We start from the raw sequence: 21,802 nt of genomic DNA on the forward strand, positions 1-21,802 counted from the left end.
TATTCCACCTCTTCATCCAGAGGAGTGGCAAGAGGAAAAAAGTTACTTTTCTGGCCTCTTTTGCATGGTGGGCTTACTTCTCACTCCCTAGTCCTTGAGAGTGAATACACCACATTGCACAAGCCTAGGAGTTACCACTCACATTGAGGTCTGTGGTACTCTGCAGAAGAATTCAAGGTGCCCCTAGAGTTGGCCAATATCATGGCCCTAGTTGAAATTGCATTCTTTTGGGGTTCCAATTCTTGATGCAGGGGTATCCTTATCCTTCTTCTGGCCCAAGGTTTTATATTCTTTTTCTGGCACTCTACATAGCTGTTAATACAGAAACTCCAAGTCACCAGGATTGACCAGTACCCTCCAAGGCAGAGGAGGCTTTAGTACCAGCTTCCATCTCAGGATTCTTGTTTTTACTGTTTTTTGTTTGATTTTATTTTGTTTGTTTTCTTGCATTTGTTTTTGGACCACCAGAAATTTCTAACTCCCTTGTCAGCTCTGCAATTCCTTACGTGACAAGAAAAATGTTAATTTTATGCAGAGTTTTACTTTTTTAAATTATAATAGTCATTCAGTTTAGTGTTTATCTATTCCAGTATTTTGGCAGAATTGGAATCCCACATGTAGTATTGGTATTTGAATATATGTAGAAAACCATTTTGTGACCATTACATTCAATATAATAAGAACATTAATAGATACAGAAAACTAGTGTTTTATTTATTGATATCCTGTATCCTTAGTAGACTGTTTTGTTACCAGGTTATTATATGCAGCCTTATATCTAGGAGAGGATCCTTGTCTTGTCATAGATCTTGTTGTATATCAAAACTATTCTATTAATCATTTATGTATTATTATCATTATTAATGAAAGGCAGAATCAATTTTTAAGTGTTTTTCAGTCCTCCTTCTTGTACAGTTAGCCCTTTGTATCTGTGGGCCCTGAATCCACAGATTCAACCAACTGTGGATTGAAAATATTTGAAAAAAAATTGCAGCGAGTTCCAAAAAGCAAAACTTAAATTTGCTGCATGCTGGCAGGCAACTATTTACATAGCATTTCCATTGTGTTTACAATTATTTATATAGCATTTATATTAGGTATTATAAGTAAACTAGAGATGATTTAAAGTATACAGGAGAATGTCCATGGGTTATATGCAAATACTATGCCATTTTATATAAGACTTGAGCATCCTTGAATTTTGGTATCCGTGAAGGGGGTGGGGGTGAGGATCCAATTCACTGCAGATACCCAGGGACCACTTTATCTGCATGTACTGCAATGTAAGACAGTTTAATAGAGTCTCAGGTATTTTAATAAAAACATCATCCTATAGGGCTTCCCTGGTGGCGCAGTGGTTGAGAGTCCGCCTGCCGTTGCAGGGGACACGGGTTCGTGCCCCGGTCCGGGAAGATCCCACATGCCGCGGAGCGGCTGGGCCCATGAGCCATGGCCACTGAGCCTGCGCGTCCGGAGCCTGTGCTCTGCAAAGGGAGAGGCCACAGCAGTGAGAGGCCCGCGTACCAAAAAAAAAAAAAAAAAAAAAAAAAAATCATCCTCTAAACATTATTCTGTAGAGTTGTAGTATGAATTTTCTTTGAAATGAAATTTGTCTTAAACAGTTGTAAGTGCTATAATTTACCCATATTTTACTGCATTTAGGATGTTTATTATAATCGCACTCTAATGAATGTTCATGTATACATATCCTTCTCCACTGGAGCGAAAACTTCAGCAGAATGCACTATTAAGGTGGAATTGTTTTATGCATGTATCTTTTTGTTTTTTTCAGTGCCTGATAGTGCACCAGAAAATATTACTTACAAAAATATTTCCTCTGGAGAGATTGAGCTATCATTTCTTCCCCCAAATAGTCCCAATGGAATTATACAAAAATATACAATTTATCTCAAGAAAAGTGATGGAAATGAGGAAAGAACTATAAATACAACCTCTTTGGCCCAGAACATTAAAGGTAAAAATATATATAACACTGGATATTTACATTTATATTGACAGAGTGGCCACAAAATATTAGCTTGTTGTTATATTAGAAATGGTAAGTGTGATTAGCTTTATACAGGGTGTGACAATTCTGGCCTTCTGGTAAATAAACTGGAAGTTTATGGCAGGTCATGTGAAAGACTACTCTAAGTCAGTTTTTTCTACATTTTTTAATATTTTGTCTTCATAATAGGAGTTACTATTCCAAGAACTACATTTTCAGTTAGTTTTTACTTTTGAAAGAGTATTGAGACATTTCATAGCTTGCTTCTTGCATATAATTAAGGGACATTTTGTAAGTCTTATCTATTTTATTTCTATTTAGGACTGAAGAAGTATACGCAATATATAATTGAGGTGTCAGCTAGTACACTCAAAGGTGAAGGAGTTCGGAGTGCACCCATAAGTGTGCTGACTGAAGAAGATGGTAAATATAGCAGTGAATAGTGATATATTTTGAATCCATCACACTTCAAAAAACATGTATACAGAATGAAGATATAACATAAGAATTCTCCAGCCTTGGGTAGCACTTGTGTGCTGCACCAGCTTTATACAGAGATTTCATTGTCATGGTTTAAAAGAAGCTTGCAAAGTCAGATTTATGTTCAGTAAAATCAGCTATATAAGATGCATTTTTTTAAAATTCTGAAGTCATCCATGCTCTGTAAAAAAAAAAAAAAAAATCAGTAATATTTTTTTCCATGGGAATTTTTAAGGCTAACATTTTGGTGCAAATAGTTTGAACATCAATTAGTATATGTTACAACTGTGTTTTTCAACTTTAACATTCGTAAGAATAGACATTTACATAAGTTTTGTAGTAGATTCTGTTATGTCAACCTGCACCATTTTTTATTGTTATTAGGATTAGCTTTTTGCTAATGACTGCAGGCTATTTTCCGGATTTCTCTACATAATTTGCCAAGATGCTATTCCTGAATGTTAATAGCCTTCATATTGAATATCTAAGCATACATTTTCCTAACCTGAATAAAATCAATTTTACTACTGAGACCACTTTACAATACTACTTCACCAAGTTATAGGCATATATCATGCTAAGAAAATTACTTTTGAGAGATATATTTGGGATTTGGATTTACATTTTATGTTTTTTACATTGGGTATTTTGAGAATGTTATTTTTCTTCTGTAAAAGAAAGTCCCATTGCGAAGAGGGGTAGGTCTGGATGTAACATGTGTTTGTAGAATATCTTTTTTCACCCTCTCAGGTTTCCCCAACTTCACACTAAGCTGCACTCTGTGGTTCAGATTCTAGTCATTCACCAGGACAAAATGTATGTTACTTACTTCTAGAAGAAGAAAGGCTTTCTCTCTGCGTTTTTCTTACTTTACTCCAAGTAATAAAGTCTTCAGAAGCCCTCTTCCCCCATTTCAGGTCCCTCTATGTTTTCCCCTCCACCAAAATACTTCATCAAAACATCCTGGTAAGGTGATCTACCAGGGTCAGAAACTGGTAGATCTTAGTTTCTACCCCCATTTCTAGAAACTTAGAACTGGTTGCCCCAGTTTCTAAGTCTTCTCATGGGTTAGTCTTCCTTAGTTATTGCCTCTACTTTCCATGCTTGTTTCTTCAGCAAAACTCACCTGTCCAAATTTTCATTTTTTTCATAGATTCTTCTCACTCTCAAAGTGAAAATTAACCAAATAAAAGTTCTCCCAAAGAGACCATGGCTAAAGGCTAGGGAAGAAGGTTAGCTCTCCTTCTCTCTTAGGTAATGTCTAAGAAAGATGTATTAAATCATTTTAGCAATGCCCTAATAGACATAGTACCCTCTTTATTTCCAATCTAATGAAATAGTCCCTATAGTAAGAATCTGAGGTCTTATATGAAGGACCCTAGACCAGTAGTGAACATATATTTTGAACAGGCAGAGTTTATTACCACTCAAGTCAATAGTTGCAAAATTATACTATGCATCCAAATTACCTGGGCTGTTAAAAATGCAGAGTCATGGTAAACTTCCATCTAAGTCCTTGGCCCAGTTATTGATATAATTGCTACGGAATAGGGTGAAGACCAAGACCTCTTTTAGAAAAATTATAGCAAATCTAGAATGGATAAAGGCTGAGAAGCTTTGCTTTATTGGGTAGTAGGAGCTCCTTGCTTTCCTGGAGCTTGAAGTTCAGCAGAAGAGATCTAAATTTGACAAAGGTGTAGACAAGTAATTTTTATTATTCTAATTACTGGTTTAAGTGTTCACCAGGACCAAAACCAAGGAACTTTAGCTACTCTGAAGCATCCAGGAAAATGTAGCTGATTAAGTTATGTTTAAACTGTGACCTGAAGACAGACGAGTACAGGGAGGGTGAGGGATAGGAAAGATCATGCCAAGCAGAGTAAGTAAGAGCCTTAGGAAGACCCTTATCTATCCTTATATGCTCTGTCTTGATGACTTGGATAGATTGCAAAAGATATTGCATTTATTTAATTTTTCCAATTTCATTTTTTAAAACTGCAATTCTGAATACAAAGGTTATTTTAACAAATGCTAAAATGATTGAAACTTAGTCTGCTATAGTAGATATTCAGTATTTTATTTAAAAAGGCATGTTAAGGCTTCCCTGGTGGCGCAGTTGTTGAGAGTCCACCTGCCGTTGCAGGGGACGTGGGTTCGCGCCCCAGTCTGGGAAGATCCCACATGCTGCGGAGCGGCTGGGCCCGTGAGCCATGGCCGCTGAGCCTGCGCGTCCGGAGCCTGTGCTCCGCAACGGGAGAGGCCACAACAGTGAGAGGCCCGCGTACCGCAAAAAAAAAAAAAAAAAAAAAAAAAGGCGTGTTAATTACATTTATTTAGCAATAAAATGTTTTACATAAAAAAAACCCAAGAATATATTGAAGATTAAATATAAAACACCAAAAACTGATATTCCACATAAACATCTTAAAGCATATTATAGAAGAGAAATGCTCAGTTACAACATATATTTCTGTATCAGTACTAGTTTTGATTAAAATTCTTTTTTTCCAATAATAAACGAAAGTTAAGTTTTGCAATGATATTCAGAAAAAAAGTATTCTAGGTTTTTGTTTTGACAGATGAAAGAGAGTTCTTGGTTAGAGGTAATTCATATCTTGGGAAACAGACATCTCCAAATGATATATGGATTCTTGTGATAATCAATATTTGTTAGCATTTTTATTATAGTGCCAGTGAGAATACCAACTGAAAATATAAATTAGCTGTCACTTATTCTATAGAACTCATAAAGCTTTTCTCTGTTCAATAAATTTTTTTTAAAAAACTGTTGTTACCAAAATAATGAAAACACACACACGTATGTGTACACTATAGTGGGGATTACTCAGAAAATCAGAAAGAAAATATAATAATTCAGGCAGCATTTTCTCCAAATTATTGGAAAAAGTGATTTGCACAAATACTAATCTATAACATTGTTCAAAGATCTGAATAAATTCTTGGAATTTCTATTAGCTATGAGTCCACTTTCCATGCATAACTAAAACAATGATCAAAATTGTAGTAATTTATACCCTTTTACATGCAAAAAAATTGTGTTAATATTCTAAGACATTACTATGCTGTTATACAGGAGCTGAGAAGTGCCATTCTAAATGTTTTATCTAAGTGGAAATATAAACTTGCTAATTAGTTTACAGTAATTTTTTTAGTGTTTATTCAATTCAGAATGGCTAAAATATTTAAATCCTTACACTATTATAGCACAATTAGAAGTAGACCCTAAAATGTCTATATTCTTGTTTATGTGCTACATTGGCATTTCCTTTGTAACCCATTCAATTTTGAAGACTCAACAGATTTTGATATTATTTTGCAGTTTAATGACGCTACTGAAATTGAGGAAGGTAGTTTTCATTTGTGAGGTCCGTCATTTTAATTGCTCTCACAATGTTATACTTATCACTTTAACACTTCTTGGATGCATGTTTTTCCCCCATCTCTTTTTATTGTTTGTGGAGCTCTTTTATTGTATATTTATTCACCCCAACCAATAGTTTTATTTTTATTAGAGGATGATAATTTACCAAGATGTACTTGAACAGTAGGTAAATCACAATGACATAGCCCTTGTTCTTTTTTTCTCATGAAATATTTTTTTCCATTGAATCACAGAAACAGATGTTCTAACACCACCATGCAAAATCTTCTTTTATCATCTCATTTTGAAAGTAAACAGTCTCTCAAGCCCATGGAGAAAGGCACTGTACCTGATTCATTTACCAGAAAGTTCATAATAAAAATTTTGTGCATTTCTATTTTAACTTTTTCTTATATATGTTTAATAAAATGCATTATCATATATTCTAACTTTTCAGCTCCTGATTCTCCCCCACAAGACTTCTCTCTAAAACAGTTGTCTGGTGTCACGGTAAAGTTGTCATGGCAACCACCCCTGGAGCCAAATGGAATTATCCTCTATTACACAGTTTATGTCTGGTAAGAATTTTTTTCTTTTTTGGAAATAGTTCTGAGAACAAGTATTAATCTGTAACATAATAGGAATGCAGTTTTTAAATTTCAGATTGTGAAGGTACATTAGGAATCTGATTATTAATAGGCTAGTTAATATGCCTTTATTAAGAAACAACTTTTTCCTATATTACATAGAGGTCCAAGCATAGTCAGATAATGATTTTTGTAACCAAAACAAAAAAAATGTGTATTATGTGCAATTATACTAAAATTCTGCTCTTCAGAGTCATGGACTGGTCAGCTTATGTGACTACAAGTGAATACAGAGGCTTTCAGTTTTACTCCAATATTCTCTATGCCACTGTCTCTTTAAGTTTCCTTGAGCAGAATAATTAAACTAAAATTTAACTAAAAGATATTTCTCCAGAAATCTATTATTTAAGGTCAATTTTCTATTGAGATGTAAGCAGTATATTTATTTTTTACTGATCACCTTTACCCTAATTGCCTATTTATGAGTCAATCATGAAAAAGATGTAATCCTATAGTGCTTCTCATCAATTAACAACATGGCTATATTGCTTCATGAAAGCTCAACAGATAAAAATGCTTACTTTGATCTAATATAAATCCTCGTAAAAGGATTCACCATTCAATAACATATTTCCTAGTGTATTTTAAATATTTCAACTCAGGAAATACAATTTACATAATGCTTTATACAACATAGGCATTTCTTACTTTTGTATTCCTCACTTGGAAGGTCCATCATTGAGTAAGAGGCTATGGTGTTTTTAAAAAGTCTATTCTTCTCTTTCCTAAATTAAGATTTCCTGCCCCCGCAATGCCTGTTTATACCGTTTGCATACTGCTCCTTAGGACATGTCCTGTATTATTCATTGCCTGATTAGTAGTCATTTTGCTTACTCTTTGGCAAAATTGGGAGTGACATGAGGGATGTTAGTGGGAAGAGAAGCAGTGAGAAGAAGGTAACCATTCCCCTCTATTACCCTACTCATTCATTTATTGATTCAGTTTTTCATTCCTTCATTCAATAATATTGATGGAGTATCTATTTACCTGTGAACAAGGCCCCTGCCCTCAAGGAGCTCATATTCTAAAGAGATAAGTGGATTATATACCCAGAAATTTAAAAATGAGGGGAAATTGGGGGAAAGAGGGCTACTGTTCATAGAGTGCTTTGGAAGTCCTCTTTGAAGAAGTGGCATTGAGTTGTGGTCTGAATGCCAAGAAGGAGCTTCTCGTCAAGAGAAGATCTGCAGGAGGAGGGAACATCAACCGCATAGGCTCGGTGGGGGACACACTTGTCGTTTTGAAGACCATAGAGGAGGTCAGTGTTGCCGGAGAGAGAGAGAGGAGAGTTATCCTGGAGGGTAGGAAGCCAAAAAAGGTCAGGAGCTAAGCCACTGTAAGGATTTCGTTTTCATTTCAGTTGTAATGGGACTTACTAGAGAATTTCAAGCACTTCGGATACTTTATGGAGAATGAATTGCAGGAGGCAAAAGTGTTAACAGCGTTACTAGGTAGGAGATAAGGAGTCTGGGCCGTGGATGATGCTGGGATGAAGGAAAGGAGTGGGCAGCTTTTTATAACATTTAGGAAGAAGAGTTGATAGGATTTGGTGAATGGATTGGCTGTGAGAACGAAAAAAAAAAGAAATCAATGGAATCAATGATGACTTCTAGATTTTTTTCTTTCTTTTTTTTAATGTTTATTTTCTTATTAGTCATCCATTTTATGCACATGAGTGTATACATGTCAATCCCAATCTCCCAATTCATCACACCCCCACCCCCACCCGTCAGCTGCTTGCCCCTCTTGCTGTCCATACGTTTGTTCTATACATCTGTGTCTCAATTTCCGCTCTGCAAACCGGATCATCTGTAACATTTTCTGGGTTCCACATATATGCGTTAATATACAATATTTGGTTCTCTATTTCTGACTTACCTCACTCTGTATGACAGTCTCTAGATGCATCCCCGTCCCTACAAATGACCCAATTTTGTTCCTTTTTATGGCTGAGGAATATTCCATTGTATATATGTACCACACCTTCTTTATCCATTCGTCTGTCGATGGGCATTATGGTTGCTTCCATGACCTGGCTATTGTAAATAGTGCTGCAATGAACATTGTGGTACATGACTCTTTTTGAATTACGGTTTTCTCAGGGTATATGTTCAGTAGTGGGATTGCTGGGTCATATGGTAATTCTACTTTTAGTTTTTTAAGGAACCTCCATACTGTTCTCCATAGTGGCTGTATCAATTTACATTCCAACCAACAGTGCAAGAGGGTTCCCTTTTCTCCACACCCTCTCCAGCATTTGTTGTTTGTAGATTTTTCTGATAATGCCCATTCTAACTGGTGTGAGGTGATACCTCATTGTAGTTTTGATTTGCATTTCTCTAATAATTAGTGATGTTGAGCAGCTTTTCATGTGCTTCTTGGCCATCTGTATATCTTCTTTGGAGAAATGTCTGTTTAGGTCTTCTGCCCATTTTTGGATTGGGTTGTTTGTTTTTTGGTTATTGAGCTGCATGATCTGCTTATATGTTTTGGAGATTAATCCTTTGTCCATTGATTCATTTGCAAATATTTTCTCCCATTTGAGGGTTGTCTTTTTGTCTTATTTATGGTTTCCTTTGCTGTGCAAAAGCTTTTACGTTTCATTAGGTCCCATTTGTTTATTTTTGGTTTTATTTCCATTATTCTAGGAGGTGGATCAAAAAATATCTTGTTGTGATTTATGTCAAAGAGTTTTTCCTATGTTTTCCTCTAAGAGTTTTATAGTGACCAGTCTTACCTTTAGGTCTCGAATCCATTTTGAGTGTATTTTTGTGTATGGTGTTAGGGAGTGTTCTAATTTCATTCTTTTACATGTAGCTGTCCAGTTTTCCCAGCACCACTTATTGAAGAGACTGTCTTTTCTCCATTGTATATCCTTGTCTCCTTTGTCATAGGTTAGTTGACCATAGGTCGTGGGTTTATCTCTGGGCTTTCTATCCTGTTCCACTGATCTATATTTCTGTTTTTGTGCCAGTACCATATTATCTTGACTACTGTAGCTTTGTGGTATAGTCTGAAGTCAGGGAGTCTGATTCCTCCAGCTCCGTTTTTTTCCCTCAAGACTTCTTTGGCTATTTGGGGTCTTTTGTGTCTCCATTACAAATTTTAAGATGATTTGTTCTAGTTCTGTAAAAAATGCTATTGGTAATTTGATAGGGATTGCATTGAATCTGTAGATTGCTTTGGGTCATATAGTCATTTTCACAATATTGATTCTTCCAATCCAAGAACGTGGTATATCTCTCCATCTGTTGGCATCATCGTTAGTTTCTTTCATCAGTGTCTTATAGTTTTCTGCATACAGGTCTTTTGTCTCCCTAGGTAGGTTTATTCCTAGGTATTTTATTCTTTTTGTTGCAGTGGTAAATGGGAGTGTTTCCTTAATTTCTCTTTCAGATTTTTCATTATTAGCGTATAGGAATGCAAGAGATTTCCGTGCATTAATTTTGTATCCTGCAACTTTACCAAATTCATTGATTAGCTCTAGTAGTTTTCTGGTGGCATCTTTAGGATTCTGTTTGTATAGTATCATGTCATCTGCAAACAGTGACAGTTTTACTTCTTCTCCAATTTGTATTATTTCTTTTTCTTCTCTGATTGCTGTGGCTAGGACTTCCAAAACTATGTTGAATAATAGTAGTGAGAGTGGACATCTTTGTCTTGTTCCTGATCTTCGAGGAAATGCTTTCAGTTTTTCACCATTGAGAATGATGTTTGCTGTGGGTTTGTCGTATATGGCCTTTATTATGTTGAAGTAGGTTCCCTCTATGCCCACTTTCTGGAGAGTTTTTATCATAAATGGGTGTTGAATTTTGTCAAAAGCTTTTTCTGCATCTATTGAGATGATCATATGGTTTTTATTCTTCAGTTTGTTAATATGGTGTGTCACATTGATTTGATTTGCGTATATTGAAGAATCCTTGCATCTCTGGGATAAATCCCACTTCATCATGGTGTATGATCCTTTTAATGTGCTGTTGGATTCTGTTTGCTAGTATTTTGTTGAGGATTTTTGAATCTATATTCATCAGTGACAGTGGTCTGTAATTTTCTTTTTTTGTAGTATCTTTGTCTGGTTTTGGTATCAGGGTGATGGTGGCCTCGTAGAATGAGTTTGGGAGTGTTCCTTCCTCTGCAATTTTTTGGAAGAGTTTGAGAAGGACGGGTGTTAGCTCTTCTCTAAATGTTTGATAGTATTTACCTGTGAAGCCATCTGGTCCTGGACTTTTGTTTGTTGGAAGATTTTTAATCACAGTTCAATTTCACTACTTGTGATTGGGCTGTTCATAGTTTCTATTTCTTCCTGATTCAGTCTGGGAAGGTTATACCTTTCTAAGAATTTGTCCATTTCTTCCAGGTTGTCCATTTTATTGGCATAGAGTTGCTTGTAGTTGTCTCTTAGGATGCTTTGTATTTCTGCGGTGTCTGTTGTAACTTCTCCTTTTTCATTTCTAATTTTATTGATTTGAGTCCTCTCCCTCTTTTTCTTGATGAGTCTGGCTAATGGTTTATCAATTTTGTTTACCTTCTCAAAGAACCAGCTTTTAGTGATCTTTGCTGTTGTTTTCTTTGTTTCTGTTCCATTTATTTCTGCTCTGATCTTTATGATTTCTTTCGTTCTGCTAACTTTGGGATTTGTTTGTTCTTCTTTCTCTAGTTCCTTTACGTGTAAGGTTAGATTGTTTGAGATTTTTCTTGTTTCTTGAGGTAGGCTTTTATAGCTATAAACTTCCCTCTTAGAACTGCTTTTGCTGGATCCCATAGGTTTTGGATCGTCGTGTTTTCATTGTCATTTGTCTCTAGGTATTTTTTGATTTCCTCTTTGATTTCTTCAGTGATCTCTTGGTTATTTAGTAACATATTGTTTAGCCTCCATGTGTTTGTGTTTTTTACGTTTTTTCCCCTGTAATTCATTTCTAATCTCATAGCGTTGTGGTCAGAAAAGATGCTTGATATGATTTCAATTTTCTTAAATTTACTGAGGCTTGATTTGTGACCCAAGATGTGATCTATCCTGGAGAGTGTTCCATGCGCACTTGAGAAATAAGTGTAATCTGCTGTTTTTGGATGGAATGTCCTATAAATATCAATTAAATCTATCTGGTCTATTGTGTCATTTAAAGCTTGTGTTTTCTTATTAATTTTCTGTCTGGATGGTCTGTCCATTGGTGTAAGTGAGGTGTTAAAGTCCCCCACTAGTATTGTGTTACTGTCGATTTCCTCTTTTATAGCTGTTAGCAGTTGCCTTATATATTGAGGTGCTTCTATGTTGGGTGCTTAAATATTTATAATTGTTATATCTTCTTCTTGGATTGATCCCTTGATCATTACGTAGTGTCCTTCCTTGTCTCTTGTAACATTCTTTATTTTAAAGTCTATTTTATCTGATATGAGTATAGCTACTCCAGCTTTCTTTTGATTTCCATTTGCATGGAATATCTTTTTCCATCCCCTCACTTTCAGTCTGTATGTGTCCATAGGTCTGAAGTGTGTCTCTTGTAGACAGCACATATATGGGTCTTTTATATCCATTCAGTCAGTCTGTGTCTTTTGGTTGGAGCATTTAATCCATTCACGTTTAAGGTAATTATCGATATGTACGTTCCTAATACCATTTTCTTAATTTTGGGGGGGTTTGTTTTTGAAGGTCCTTTTCTTCTCTTGTGTTTCCCACTTAGAGAAGTACCTTTAGCATTTATTGTAGAGCTGGTTTGGTTGTGCTGAATTCTCTTAGCTTTTGCTTGTCTGTAAAGCTTTTGATTTCTCCATCGAATCTGAATGAGATCCTTGCCAGTTAGAGTAATCTTGGTTGTAGTTTCTTCCATTTCATCACTTTAAGTATATCATGCCACTCCCTTCTGGCTTGTAGAGTTTCTGCTGAGAAATCAGCTGTTAACCTTATGGGAGTTCCCTTGTATGTTATTTCTCGTTTTTCCCTTGCTGCTTTCAATAATTTTTCTTTGTCTTTAATTTTTGCCAATTTGATTAGTATGTGTCTTGGTGTGTTTCTCCTTGGGTTTATCCTATATGGGACTCTCTGTACTTCCTGGACTTGGGTGGCTGTTTCCTTTCTCATGATAGGGAAGTTTTCAACTATATCCTCTTCAGATATTTTTTTGGGTCCTTTCTCTCTTTCTTCTTCTTCTGGGACCCCTATAATGTGAATGTTGTTGCATTTAATGTTGTCCCAGAGGTCTCTTAGGCTGTCTTCATTTCTTTTCATTCTTTTTCCTTTATTCTGTTCCGCAGCAGTGAATTCCACCATTCTGTCTTCCAGGTCACTTATCCGTTCTTCTGCCTCAGTTATTCTGCTATTGATTCCTTCTAGTGTAGTTTTCATTTCAGTTATTGTATTGTTCATCTCTGTTTGTTTGTTCTTTAATTCTTCTAGTTCTTTGTTAAACATTTCTTGCATCTTCTTGATCTTTGCCTCCATTGTTTTTCTGAGGTCCTGGATCATCTTCACTATCATTATGCTGAATTATTTTTCTGGAAGGTTGCCTATCTCTACTTCATTTAGTTGTTTTTCTGGGGTTTTATCTTGTTCCTTCATCTGGTACATAGCCCTCTGCCTTTTCATCTTGTCTATCTTTCTGTGAATGTAGTTTTTGTTACACAGGCTGCAGGATTGTAGTTCTGCTTGCTTCTGCTATCTGCCCTCTGGCTGATGAGGCTATCCAAGAGGCTTGTGGAAGTTTCCTGATGGGAGGGACTGGTGATGGGTAGAGCTGACTGTTGCTCTGGTGGGCAGAGCTCAGTAGAACTTTAATCTGCTTGTCTGCTGATGGGTGGGACTGGGTTCCCTCCCTGTTGGTTGTTTGACCTGAGGCGACCCAACACTGGAGCCTACCCGGGCTCTTTGATGGGGCTAATGGGGGACTCTGGGAGGGCTCACGCCAAGGAGTACTTCCCAGAACTTCTGCTGCCAGTGTCCTTGTCCCTTGTTGAGCCAGAGTTGACCCATGCCTCTGCAGGAGACCCTCCAGCACTAGCAGGTAGGTCTGGTTCAATCTCCTTTGGGGTCACTGCTCCTTCCCCTGGGTCCCAATGCTCACACTACTTGGTGTGTGCCCTCCAAGAGTGGAGTCTCTGTTTCCCCCAATCCTGCCGAAGTCCTGCAATCAAATCCCGCTAGCCTTCAAAGTCTGATTCTCTAGGAATTCCTCCTCCCGTTGCCAGGTTCCCAGGTTGGGAAGCCTGACGTGTGGCTCAGAACCTTCACTCCAGTGGGTGGACTTCTGTGGCATAAGTGTTCTCCAGTTTGTGAGTCACCCACCCAGCAGTTATGGGATTTGATTTTATTGTGATAGCGCCCCTCCTACCGTCTCATTGAGGCTTCTCCTTTGTCTTTGTATTCCGGTGTTCTCCAAAGAGGGAGTGAGAGAGCATGTCCTTTTACTCTGCCATTTTGAATCAATCTCGACTTCTAGATTTTTGAATCAAAGTGTGATAACTCTGAGATTTTTGACACCATTTTGCTAAGTTCGAAATAAAATTGAAAGTGAAGGGGCTTCCCTGGTGGCGCAGTGGTAGAGAGTCCGCCTGCCAATGCAGGGGACATGGGTTCATGCCCCAGTCCGGGAAGATCCCACATGCCGTGGAGCGGCTGGGCCCGTGAGCCATGGCCGCTGAGCCTGCGCGTCCGGAGCCTGTGCTCCGCAGCGGGAGAGGCCACAACAGTGAGAGGCCTGCATACCGCAAAAAAACACAAAAAAAAACAAAAAAAAAACGTGATATGGGCTTCCCTGGTGGCGCAGCGGTTGAGAGTCTGCCTGCTGATGCAGAGGACACGGGTTCGTGCCCCGGTCCGGGAGGATCCCACGTGCCGCGGAGCGGCTGGGCCCGTGAGCCATGGCCGCTGAGCCTGCGTGTCCGGAGCCTGTGCTCCGCAACGGGAGGGGCCGCAGCGGTGAGAGGCCCGCGTACCGCAAAAAAAAAAAAAAAAAAGGAAAGTGAAAAAAAATAATGAAAATGAGAATCAAGACTTTTCTGGCTGGAGTTCCAGCCCTACACTTGTGAGAACAATGTCATTACTCTGTATGCAGTTGTTGCACAGCGATCATGCTGTGTGGGTTCAACTCCCCAGTAGTGCTTTTTCTCTCCTTTGATATCCCTTTTTTGTCTCTCTTCCTAAGATGGATTATAGATACAGGGGAAGCTCACTGAAAGTAGGATGAGGGGATCTCAAGTCTGGGATATGGTAGCTCTTCTCACCTGGCTTTTGGGAATCATCCTGGGACCCATCTCCCATCATAGCTTCTAGTTTCAAGGTTTTTATTTTCTGTTTTAGCCTTGATCCAGCCTCAGGCTTATTCTAGTGCCCTGGCTCTCTCAGCATGTCCGTCTCAACCCTCAGGTAGCTAGATGCTTTTGGTCATTTTCTCTGAACCAATCTGTAGTGTGCAGGACTGGGAAGGTGGCTTCCACACTGTTCCCTAGCTCTGGATGGTCTGTTAGAAGAGCCCTTAGATCTTATGGGGACATAAGTAATTACTGGACATAATTACTTACTAGACATAAGTAATGCCATATGAAAGACATATTTTCTAAGAGGTTTGCCATTTTCCTTTCCATCCTGAGAAGAAGGAGCTCTACGCTGGTATTTCCTTCACAAACCTATTTGTTTTCATCACACTACCCTCAACTTAAGATCCCAGGACACTCCTGTCTGAAGACTTTGTCCTGTTCTTTCTCTCACCTTTTCTTAGTGGAGCAAAACTTTTTCTTGTTCTTGACTGTTGAAAGCTTTCTTTTTGCATATACTTCTTCCTTTCTATACCATGACTTATTATAAAACTTTACGGTCTAAAATCATGCAGGATTGACTCTCGATGTGGAAAGAGAATGTAGAAAACACTTTTTCCTCAGTAGAACTTCGCTTTATCTTACACACACACACACACTCACACACACACACACACACACACACACACACACACACACACACACACACACACTGGGAGGGAGAGGGCGAGAGGAGAGAGAGAGAGACAGAAAGAGATTGAGATCCTATCTGCTTCAAGATCTGGTTTGTTAATTGCTGTATCTGGAACAGAAAACTTCCTGGCTCATAATTGAAGCTAGATATTTGTTGAATGGATGAATGAATGAAGAATATATTTTAAGAGTTAAAAACTTAATGTAGACTTACTAGCTTTTCATTTCTGGCATAAGCGTAGTGATGCTTTTCCAGACAATGAATACCTTCAATTGAATAGAATTAGGTCTTACAAAGAAAAAGCAAAGAAGGAAAAACACCTTAACATTTTAAAGAATATTATCTATAATAGACTGAAATATATAAATGGTAATGGAGTATATACAGAGATATTTTTAAATTTCTAGCATCTTCTTTCCTAAGATATCTGTTGGAACCACTGTAGTTAAAGGGATAGTCATAATCCTAGGTTCTTTCGTATCACTGTCACTAATCACTAATGCTTTTTTTGAACTCTTGCTGTATCAGTTTTCCTGGAGAGAATAGGAGGCATGTATCACCATATAATGGACATGCATTCTGAGTCAGAGAGACATAGGTTTGAGTCATGACACAGCCACTAAATTATCTGTGTTGTTCTTTTAAAATACTGTGTAAGTGGTGGCTATCTTTATTGGCAGGGTTGCTGTTTCAGGGGTCCATATTTCTCTCACAGTTCTCAATTTCCATTATTTTAGTTATTTCAATAACTACTAACTTCTTTGAAAAACAACATCGTTGGATATTCGCTGTTTTCAGCAAATTGCAGGTTACCTGTTATATTTGTTATACTGGTGACTCCTCCCTTTGTCATGAGTATTTCTTTACAAAATAGCTCATGAGGGTTACTGTGCAATCATTGTATAACCACTGCTATGTGAATCACATTTGATTTGTAGATGGCATGTTCAGAAATCTTCTTTAACCCATTGCATTTTATATAAGTTTATTTATTTATTTATTTTTGGCTGTGTTGGGTTTTCCTTGCTGCTTGCAGGCTTTCTCTAGTTGCTGTGAGTGGGGCTACTCTTTATTGCGGTGTGCAGGCTTCTCATTGCAGTGGCTTCTCTTGTTGCGGAGCACGGGCTCTAGGCGCACAGGCTTCAGTAGTTGCGGTGTGTGGGCTCAGTAGTTGTGGCTCGCAGACTCCAGAGCGCAGGCTCAGTAGTTGTGGCGCATGGGCTTAGTTGCTCTGCAGCATGTGGGATCTTCCCGGACCAGGGCTCAAACCCGTGTCCCCTGCATTGGCAGGCGGATGCTTAACCACTGTGCCACCAGGGAAGTCCTGACCCATTGCATTTTAAAATAATGTTTTCTTTTAAAGTTTGCTTTGTGAAATAACTTTTGTCATCTAAGTAGCACTTTTTCTTCAGTAATACTGGTAAATTATGTTTATATGGTTTCAAATGAGAAGCAATCCTTTCATTCCTAGGGCGGCCACCATTAAATAAGTGAATTTCTACTAGAGCCCTCTAAGCTTATTCTTTTAATACACTTCGGATTGAGGTGTGGTATTCTAGTAGACTGATTATACAACTTATTTATTTATTTTATAGTTGAATTCAACTTTGATTTGTTTAGCAATTCATAATGTCAGTAAAATTTAACAGTAGTTTTCTTCCTTGTTTATAAAACTTTTAAGTGAGTGGCCCATAAGGTGTAGCTAAAAGACTGTGGAATGAAAGTGATGCTGAAAATTCTAGCTTATATACAAACCTTGGCCTTTAAATGTTTCTTGGTCTTCTTAGTAGTTGTTATGAGAAGTAACTTTGAATCAGTCAGTCTGACAAATGTTTATTAAACTCTGTGGGGAGATAAAAAATATATAGAACCTTAAAATAATTTAGACTAATTAGAGATAAAATATGCCCATGTGAGATAACTTAAAAATACTTGCTGAGCAATATATTAGGAAGTCAAAACAGTTTTACTGCAGCATTTTATTAAATGTCACTGGTCAAATGATTCCCCCTGTAGCATAAAAGCTTACCTTTGGAAATGGCTTTCATTATGCTAAAAAGATACGCTTAGTCCTATTTCTTCTACTTTTCTAAACGATTTTCACTCTATTAAAACTACCTAATAGTTTGAACATATGATATAGATCAATAATCAGAATGGGGAGAGGGCTATTTCAAATTTCCTGAGTTCACCTCCCGTTTGGAATGAAGTTGGTAAAGGCAGATTGATAAGTCAGGAGAACATCTCAGTGGGAACAGTATATGAAGGCTTGGAGGCAGCATGAATGAACTATGTCAAGAAGTTGATAAGGAGCATTGTAGACATGAAATAGTGGGCAGGATTAGGATGGTGGGAGATACAAACACAGGTAGATGGAGTGGTTGAGTGTAAGGGTGCTTTTGATCATTTAACCTGAGGTTTCTAGTGGGATATTAAGAACTCTGTCTCAGCTCTTTTTTTTGCTAATCATTTTCATGAATGACTTGGATGAAGCTTGGGTACCGAGGCGACAAGCAGGCTATTGGTAGGCCACCCACGCTTTGCTGGACCAGCAAACTGTTAATAAATTCTGAATAGAATTCTGTCAGTATAGTGAGTAGATATCTAGTGAAACTTCAACTTCCTTTGTTTCTTACAAAAATCAGAATTCTTTTGCCGTATTCCCCATGAAAATAAATCAGCAGGAATTAAATAGAGGTGGTCTTTATGTGGAGCATTTGCTTTGCAGTTTACCTCAGTTTCCGCCACACTCTGTTTTAAATTCAATCATTTTAGTCATTTACTTTGCCTTTGTGGATCTTGAGTTTTTATACCTTCAATTTCAGGGGTCTTCTCATCCCATTTGTGAAATGTACAAAGCTAGGAAAGATTGTGATTGGGGAACAAAACATCTTGGAGAGCTAAAGAGAAGGACTCAAGAGGGATAGTGGAATAGTTAACATTTTGGGACAAATGCTGTGTTTGGTTTCTTACCTGTCACTTGTTTTTCATGACAAAACCTTGAAGTGAAGAATATTATCACCATTTTATAGTTGTGGAAATTAAGTCTTGATGAGGTTAAGGTGTTGATTAAGGTTACAGAACTAGAAGATGACAGAACTAGGATCATAACCAGATCTGTATTACTCTCAAATCATGCTTTCCCCAAATCACTAGGAATAAGTGTTATAATTGCCCTTTGTTCTAAAAACTCAACAGTATGCTTATAGGATTGGGAAAGTCTTAGATTGATAACAGCATTTGTGATTAAAGACTAATGGAGTTATAAGAAATTAAGCTTAGTGCGTCAACTCATATGGCATATTTCTACCAAAAAAAAAATCACTGGCTTGATATTGGTCTGCATAGTTTCATGGACTTTATCCCTTATGAGAGCATGATCATACTGTTTTATGTGTAAACCAGTTGAATAACTGGTCCTCACAGTTACAATGGTAAATGGACAAAGCAGGCTTGTTCAGCAAGGAGTGATGATGATGGTGGAAATACTCAGGATCGAGGCATATGATAAACTATTAAATAATGGAAATAGGTGTTAGTCAAGATTCTTTTAGTTTCGAATGATTGCGCCCAACCTAAACTGGCTTAAGCAAAATAATGACATATTTAGCTGAAAAGTCCAGGGGTATACTAACTGGTTGTAGAAACTCAAATAATTTCATCAAGTGTGGTTAACAGCAGGAAGCTTGGTGTGGGCAACAGCAAGATGGCCCTGTGTCTTGAGTATAGTGGCACAGGAGGAAAGTGGAAAGAGATGAAACTGGAGGGGTGGGCAGGCCAGATACATGGAGACTTGAGGCTTGAATAAGGATCTCGATTTCTCTCTCTCTCTCTCTCTCTCTCTCTCTCTCTCTCTTTCTCTCCCTCCCTCCCTCCCTCCCTCCCTCCCTTCCTCCCTCCCTTCCTCCTTCCCTCCTTCCCTCCTTCCCTCCCTCCCTGTGTGTGTCTATCTAGAGAGAGAGAAGAATGAATCTCAGTATTGAATGGGATTTTTAAATTTTATTTTCATCACTCACCCAAAGATTACACCCAGGAGAAAACATTCAAAAGACTTTCCATTACTCTTGGAATAAAATCCAAATGCTTTATTTTGGCCCGAGGGATTGTGTCTGTCCTTTCTCCTCCAGCTTAAGTACAGTCCCTCCTCCTGTCTTGTGGACCCTAATTCCTATGTTGGCTTCAAGAGGATGGTTTATAAGTGTATAAGTGAGCTTCAACCTCATTCTCCTCTAATCTTATAAATGTGTCTTTTCTGCTAAATGCAAACAAGCAAAACAAAGTCAAACCAAATCAAATGAAATCAACCAGCCAAGCAAATGATGACAGCAGGAATAAGAGTAACAATAAATGAATACCCTACTTCGACTCAGACTTTCTCTGAGATTCTAGTAAAGCTTTAGGATCATAGAATATGCAGCTATTTATGCTAGTTTGGGGTTCTTTGATATGTAATTATTAACCTACTGATTCAATCCATCTATGAAGAGTACATATTCTAGAGTAATTGCAACATAGAAGACCAGTGTCATTGGAGTGGGAAAATTAGTGAAGTTGCTGGGTCATGTGAGAGAGAAAATGATTTGATAGTCAAGTAAATGCATGTTGAAATTCTTTATTTTGGGGAGTGGTATTTAGTGAGTGAAAGGATTAGTGTAGAATATTTAGATAATAGCAGATTAAAGTTTTAAAAATAAATTCATAGGAATGTACAGGAATGGGTGTATCATCAGGCTAGATTGCCCACATGGAACAAAATACCAAATGATGAAGATTAGAATTGAGACCATGACCTTTCAAAGAGTCTCATACCTTGTCTAGGAAACCATTCATGTTCACAGTTAGGGAAATGGGGACTTTTGTTTAAGTCTTTCCATATGGTTTTGATATTCATGGTTCCTCTTAGGCAGTTGTTGCTTAGCATAGTCTTGATGTGATAAGAAATGAGCAAAGGAATTGGTAAAGCAGAGCAAAGAAACTGCTCTTAAGCTCTAGAATTTCCTTTATGCCCTAGATGTCAAAATGTGGTCTGTCTTTTGAAAAGAAGTGTAAATTAACTAGGAAATAACTTCATCTTAAAGACTCCATTAATTTCATCCCAATATGTTTTCTTGATGTTACCAATGAGTATAGACAAACAGAAAAACTCCATCTTATATTTATTCAGAATAATTTCAAAGTCATTCAAATTCTTTTGATTTCTCAAATTCAAAAAGGCTTTAGGGCTTCCCTGGTGACGCAGTGGTTGGGGGTCCGCCTGCCGATGCAGGGGACACGGGTTCGTGCCCCGGTCCGGGAAGATCCCACATGCCGCAGAGCGGCTGGGCCCGTGAGCCGTGGCCGCTGAGCCTGCGTGTCCGGAGCCTGTGCTCTGCAATGGAAGAGGCCACAACAGTGAGAGGCCCGCGTACTGCAAAAAAAAAAAAAGGCTTTAAAAATGTTCTAATGAGTTTATAAGTTAAATCAGTAAAATGATAGCACTGAAGACTCCCCAAGTTTTTTTTTTCCCTCAGTTTGAAAATCTGCACTGCGTGGGAGGTTTGGCTGATTTTCTAAGTTATCTACTTTATAGGTTAAGTATTGTGTGACATTTATGGTCCTTCCATTTCCACACAGTTTATGGCTTTGGATATGTAAGAGTTAGACCTGCTCTGTCAGGTGGGCCTTGTCTCTTCCTCTTCCCTCCTCAACTCCCTATTCTACGCTCAAACCTCACAAACTTGCTTTCTAGTGAACAGTTTCCTGCATCTCTGGGGGCTGTGCTTTATTCTCCTTTTCTACTCTTGGATCACAATTAATTTCCTCACTCATTCTTTCTCTTTTTCTTTGCTTTTAGCCACTAGGGGAAAAATTACTGCCCTTAAGGGGATCACACTGTTATTAATAAATTGTTTTATAATTACTTACTGCTTTGTCTCTCTGTTTTGAGGGTAAGGCCTGTCTCTTACTCACTTAATAGTTCCTGACATATAATAGGTGCTCAAAGAATTTTGCTGAATTTTGTTGAATATTGATTGTATACATATCATCACTAAATACAGAAGGAGTGGGGAAGGTATCTATCTTTCTCAATTAGCAGCACTATAAAAGAACAATGCCTCCTTAACTCCCTGACATATACTGTATTCCATTTAAAAGACTAAAATAAAGTATATAAAAGAAAATGTATGAATAAGTTATTCCAAAAATTGGACTGCAAATGACCAATAAGAAGATAATCTGTTTTACTCATCATCAGAGGTGTGCAAATTAAATAAATGTTTCTGGTCAATTAAATTTGCAGAAATTAAGAAAATTAATATCCAGACAGGTGGTGAAAGTTTGCACACTTGCTGTGACTCCAGATAATA

General features: G+C 37.7%; 1 protein-coding gene across 1 annotated transcript in view; it reads left to right on the forward strand.

The window, feature by feature from the left end:
• Positions 1-21,802, forward strand: part of PTPRQ (protein tyrosine phosphatase receptor type Q) — a 197,347-nt gene that overhangs the window by 36,656 nt on the left and 138,889 nt on the right. The window contains exons 15-17 of the mRNA XM_004280590.3: positions 1,793-1,975; positions 2,330-2,431; positions 6,328-6,448. Coding sequence (XP_004280638.2) covers positions 1,793-1,975; positions 2,330-2,431; positions 6,328-6,448 — 406 coding nt within the window. The remainder of the gene's footprint in view (positions 1-1,792; positions 1,976-2,329; positions 2,432-6,327; positions 6,449-21,802) is intronic.

The sequence above is a fragment of the Orcinus orca genome, chromosome 11 (genome assembly GCF_937001465.1).
Source record: "Orcinus orca chromosome 11, mOrcOrc1.1, whole genome shotgun sequence".
Taxonomy (NCBI): domain Eukaryota; kingdom Metazoa; phylum Chordata; class Mammalia; order Artiodactyla; family Delphinidae; genus Orcinus; species Orcinus orca.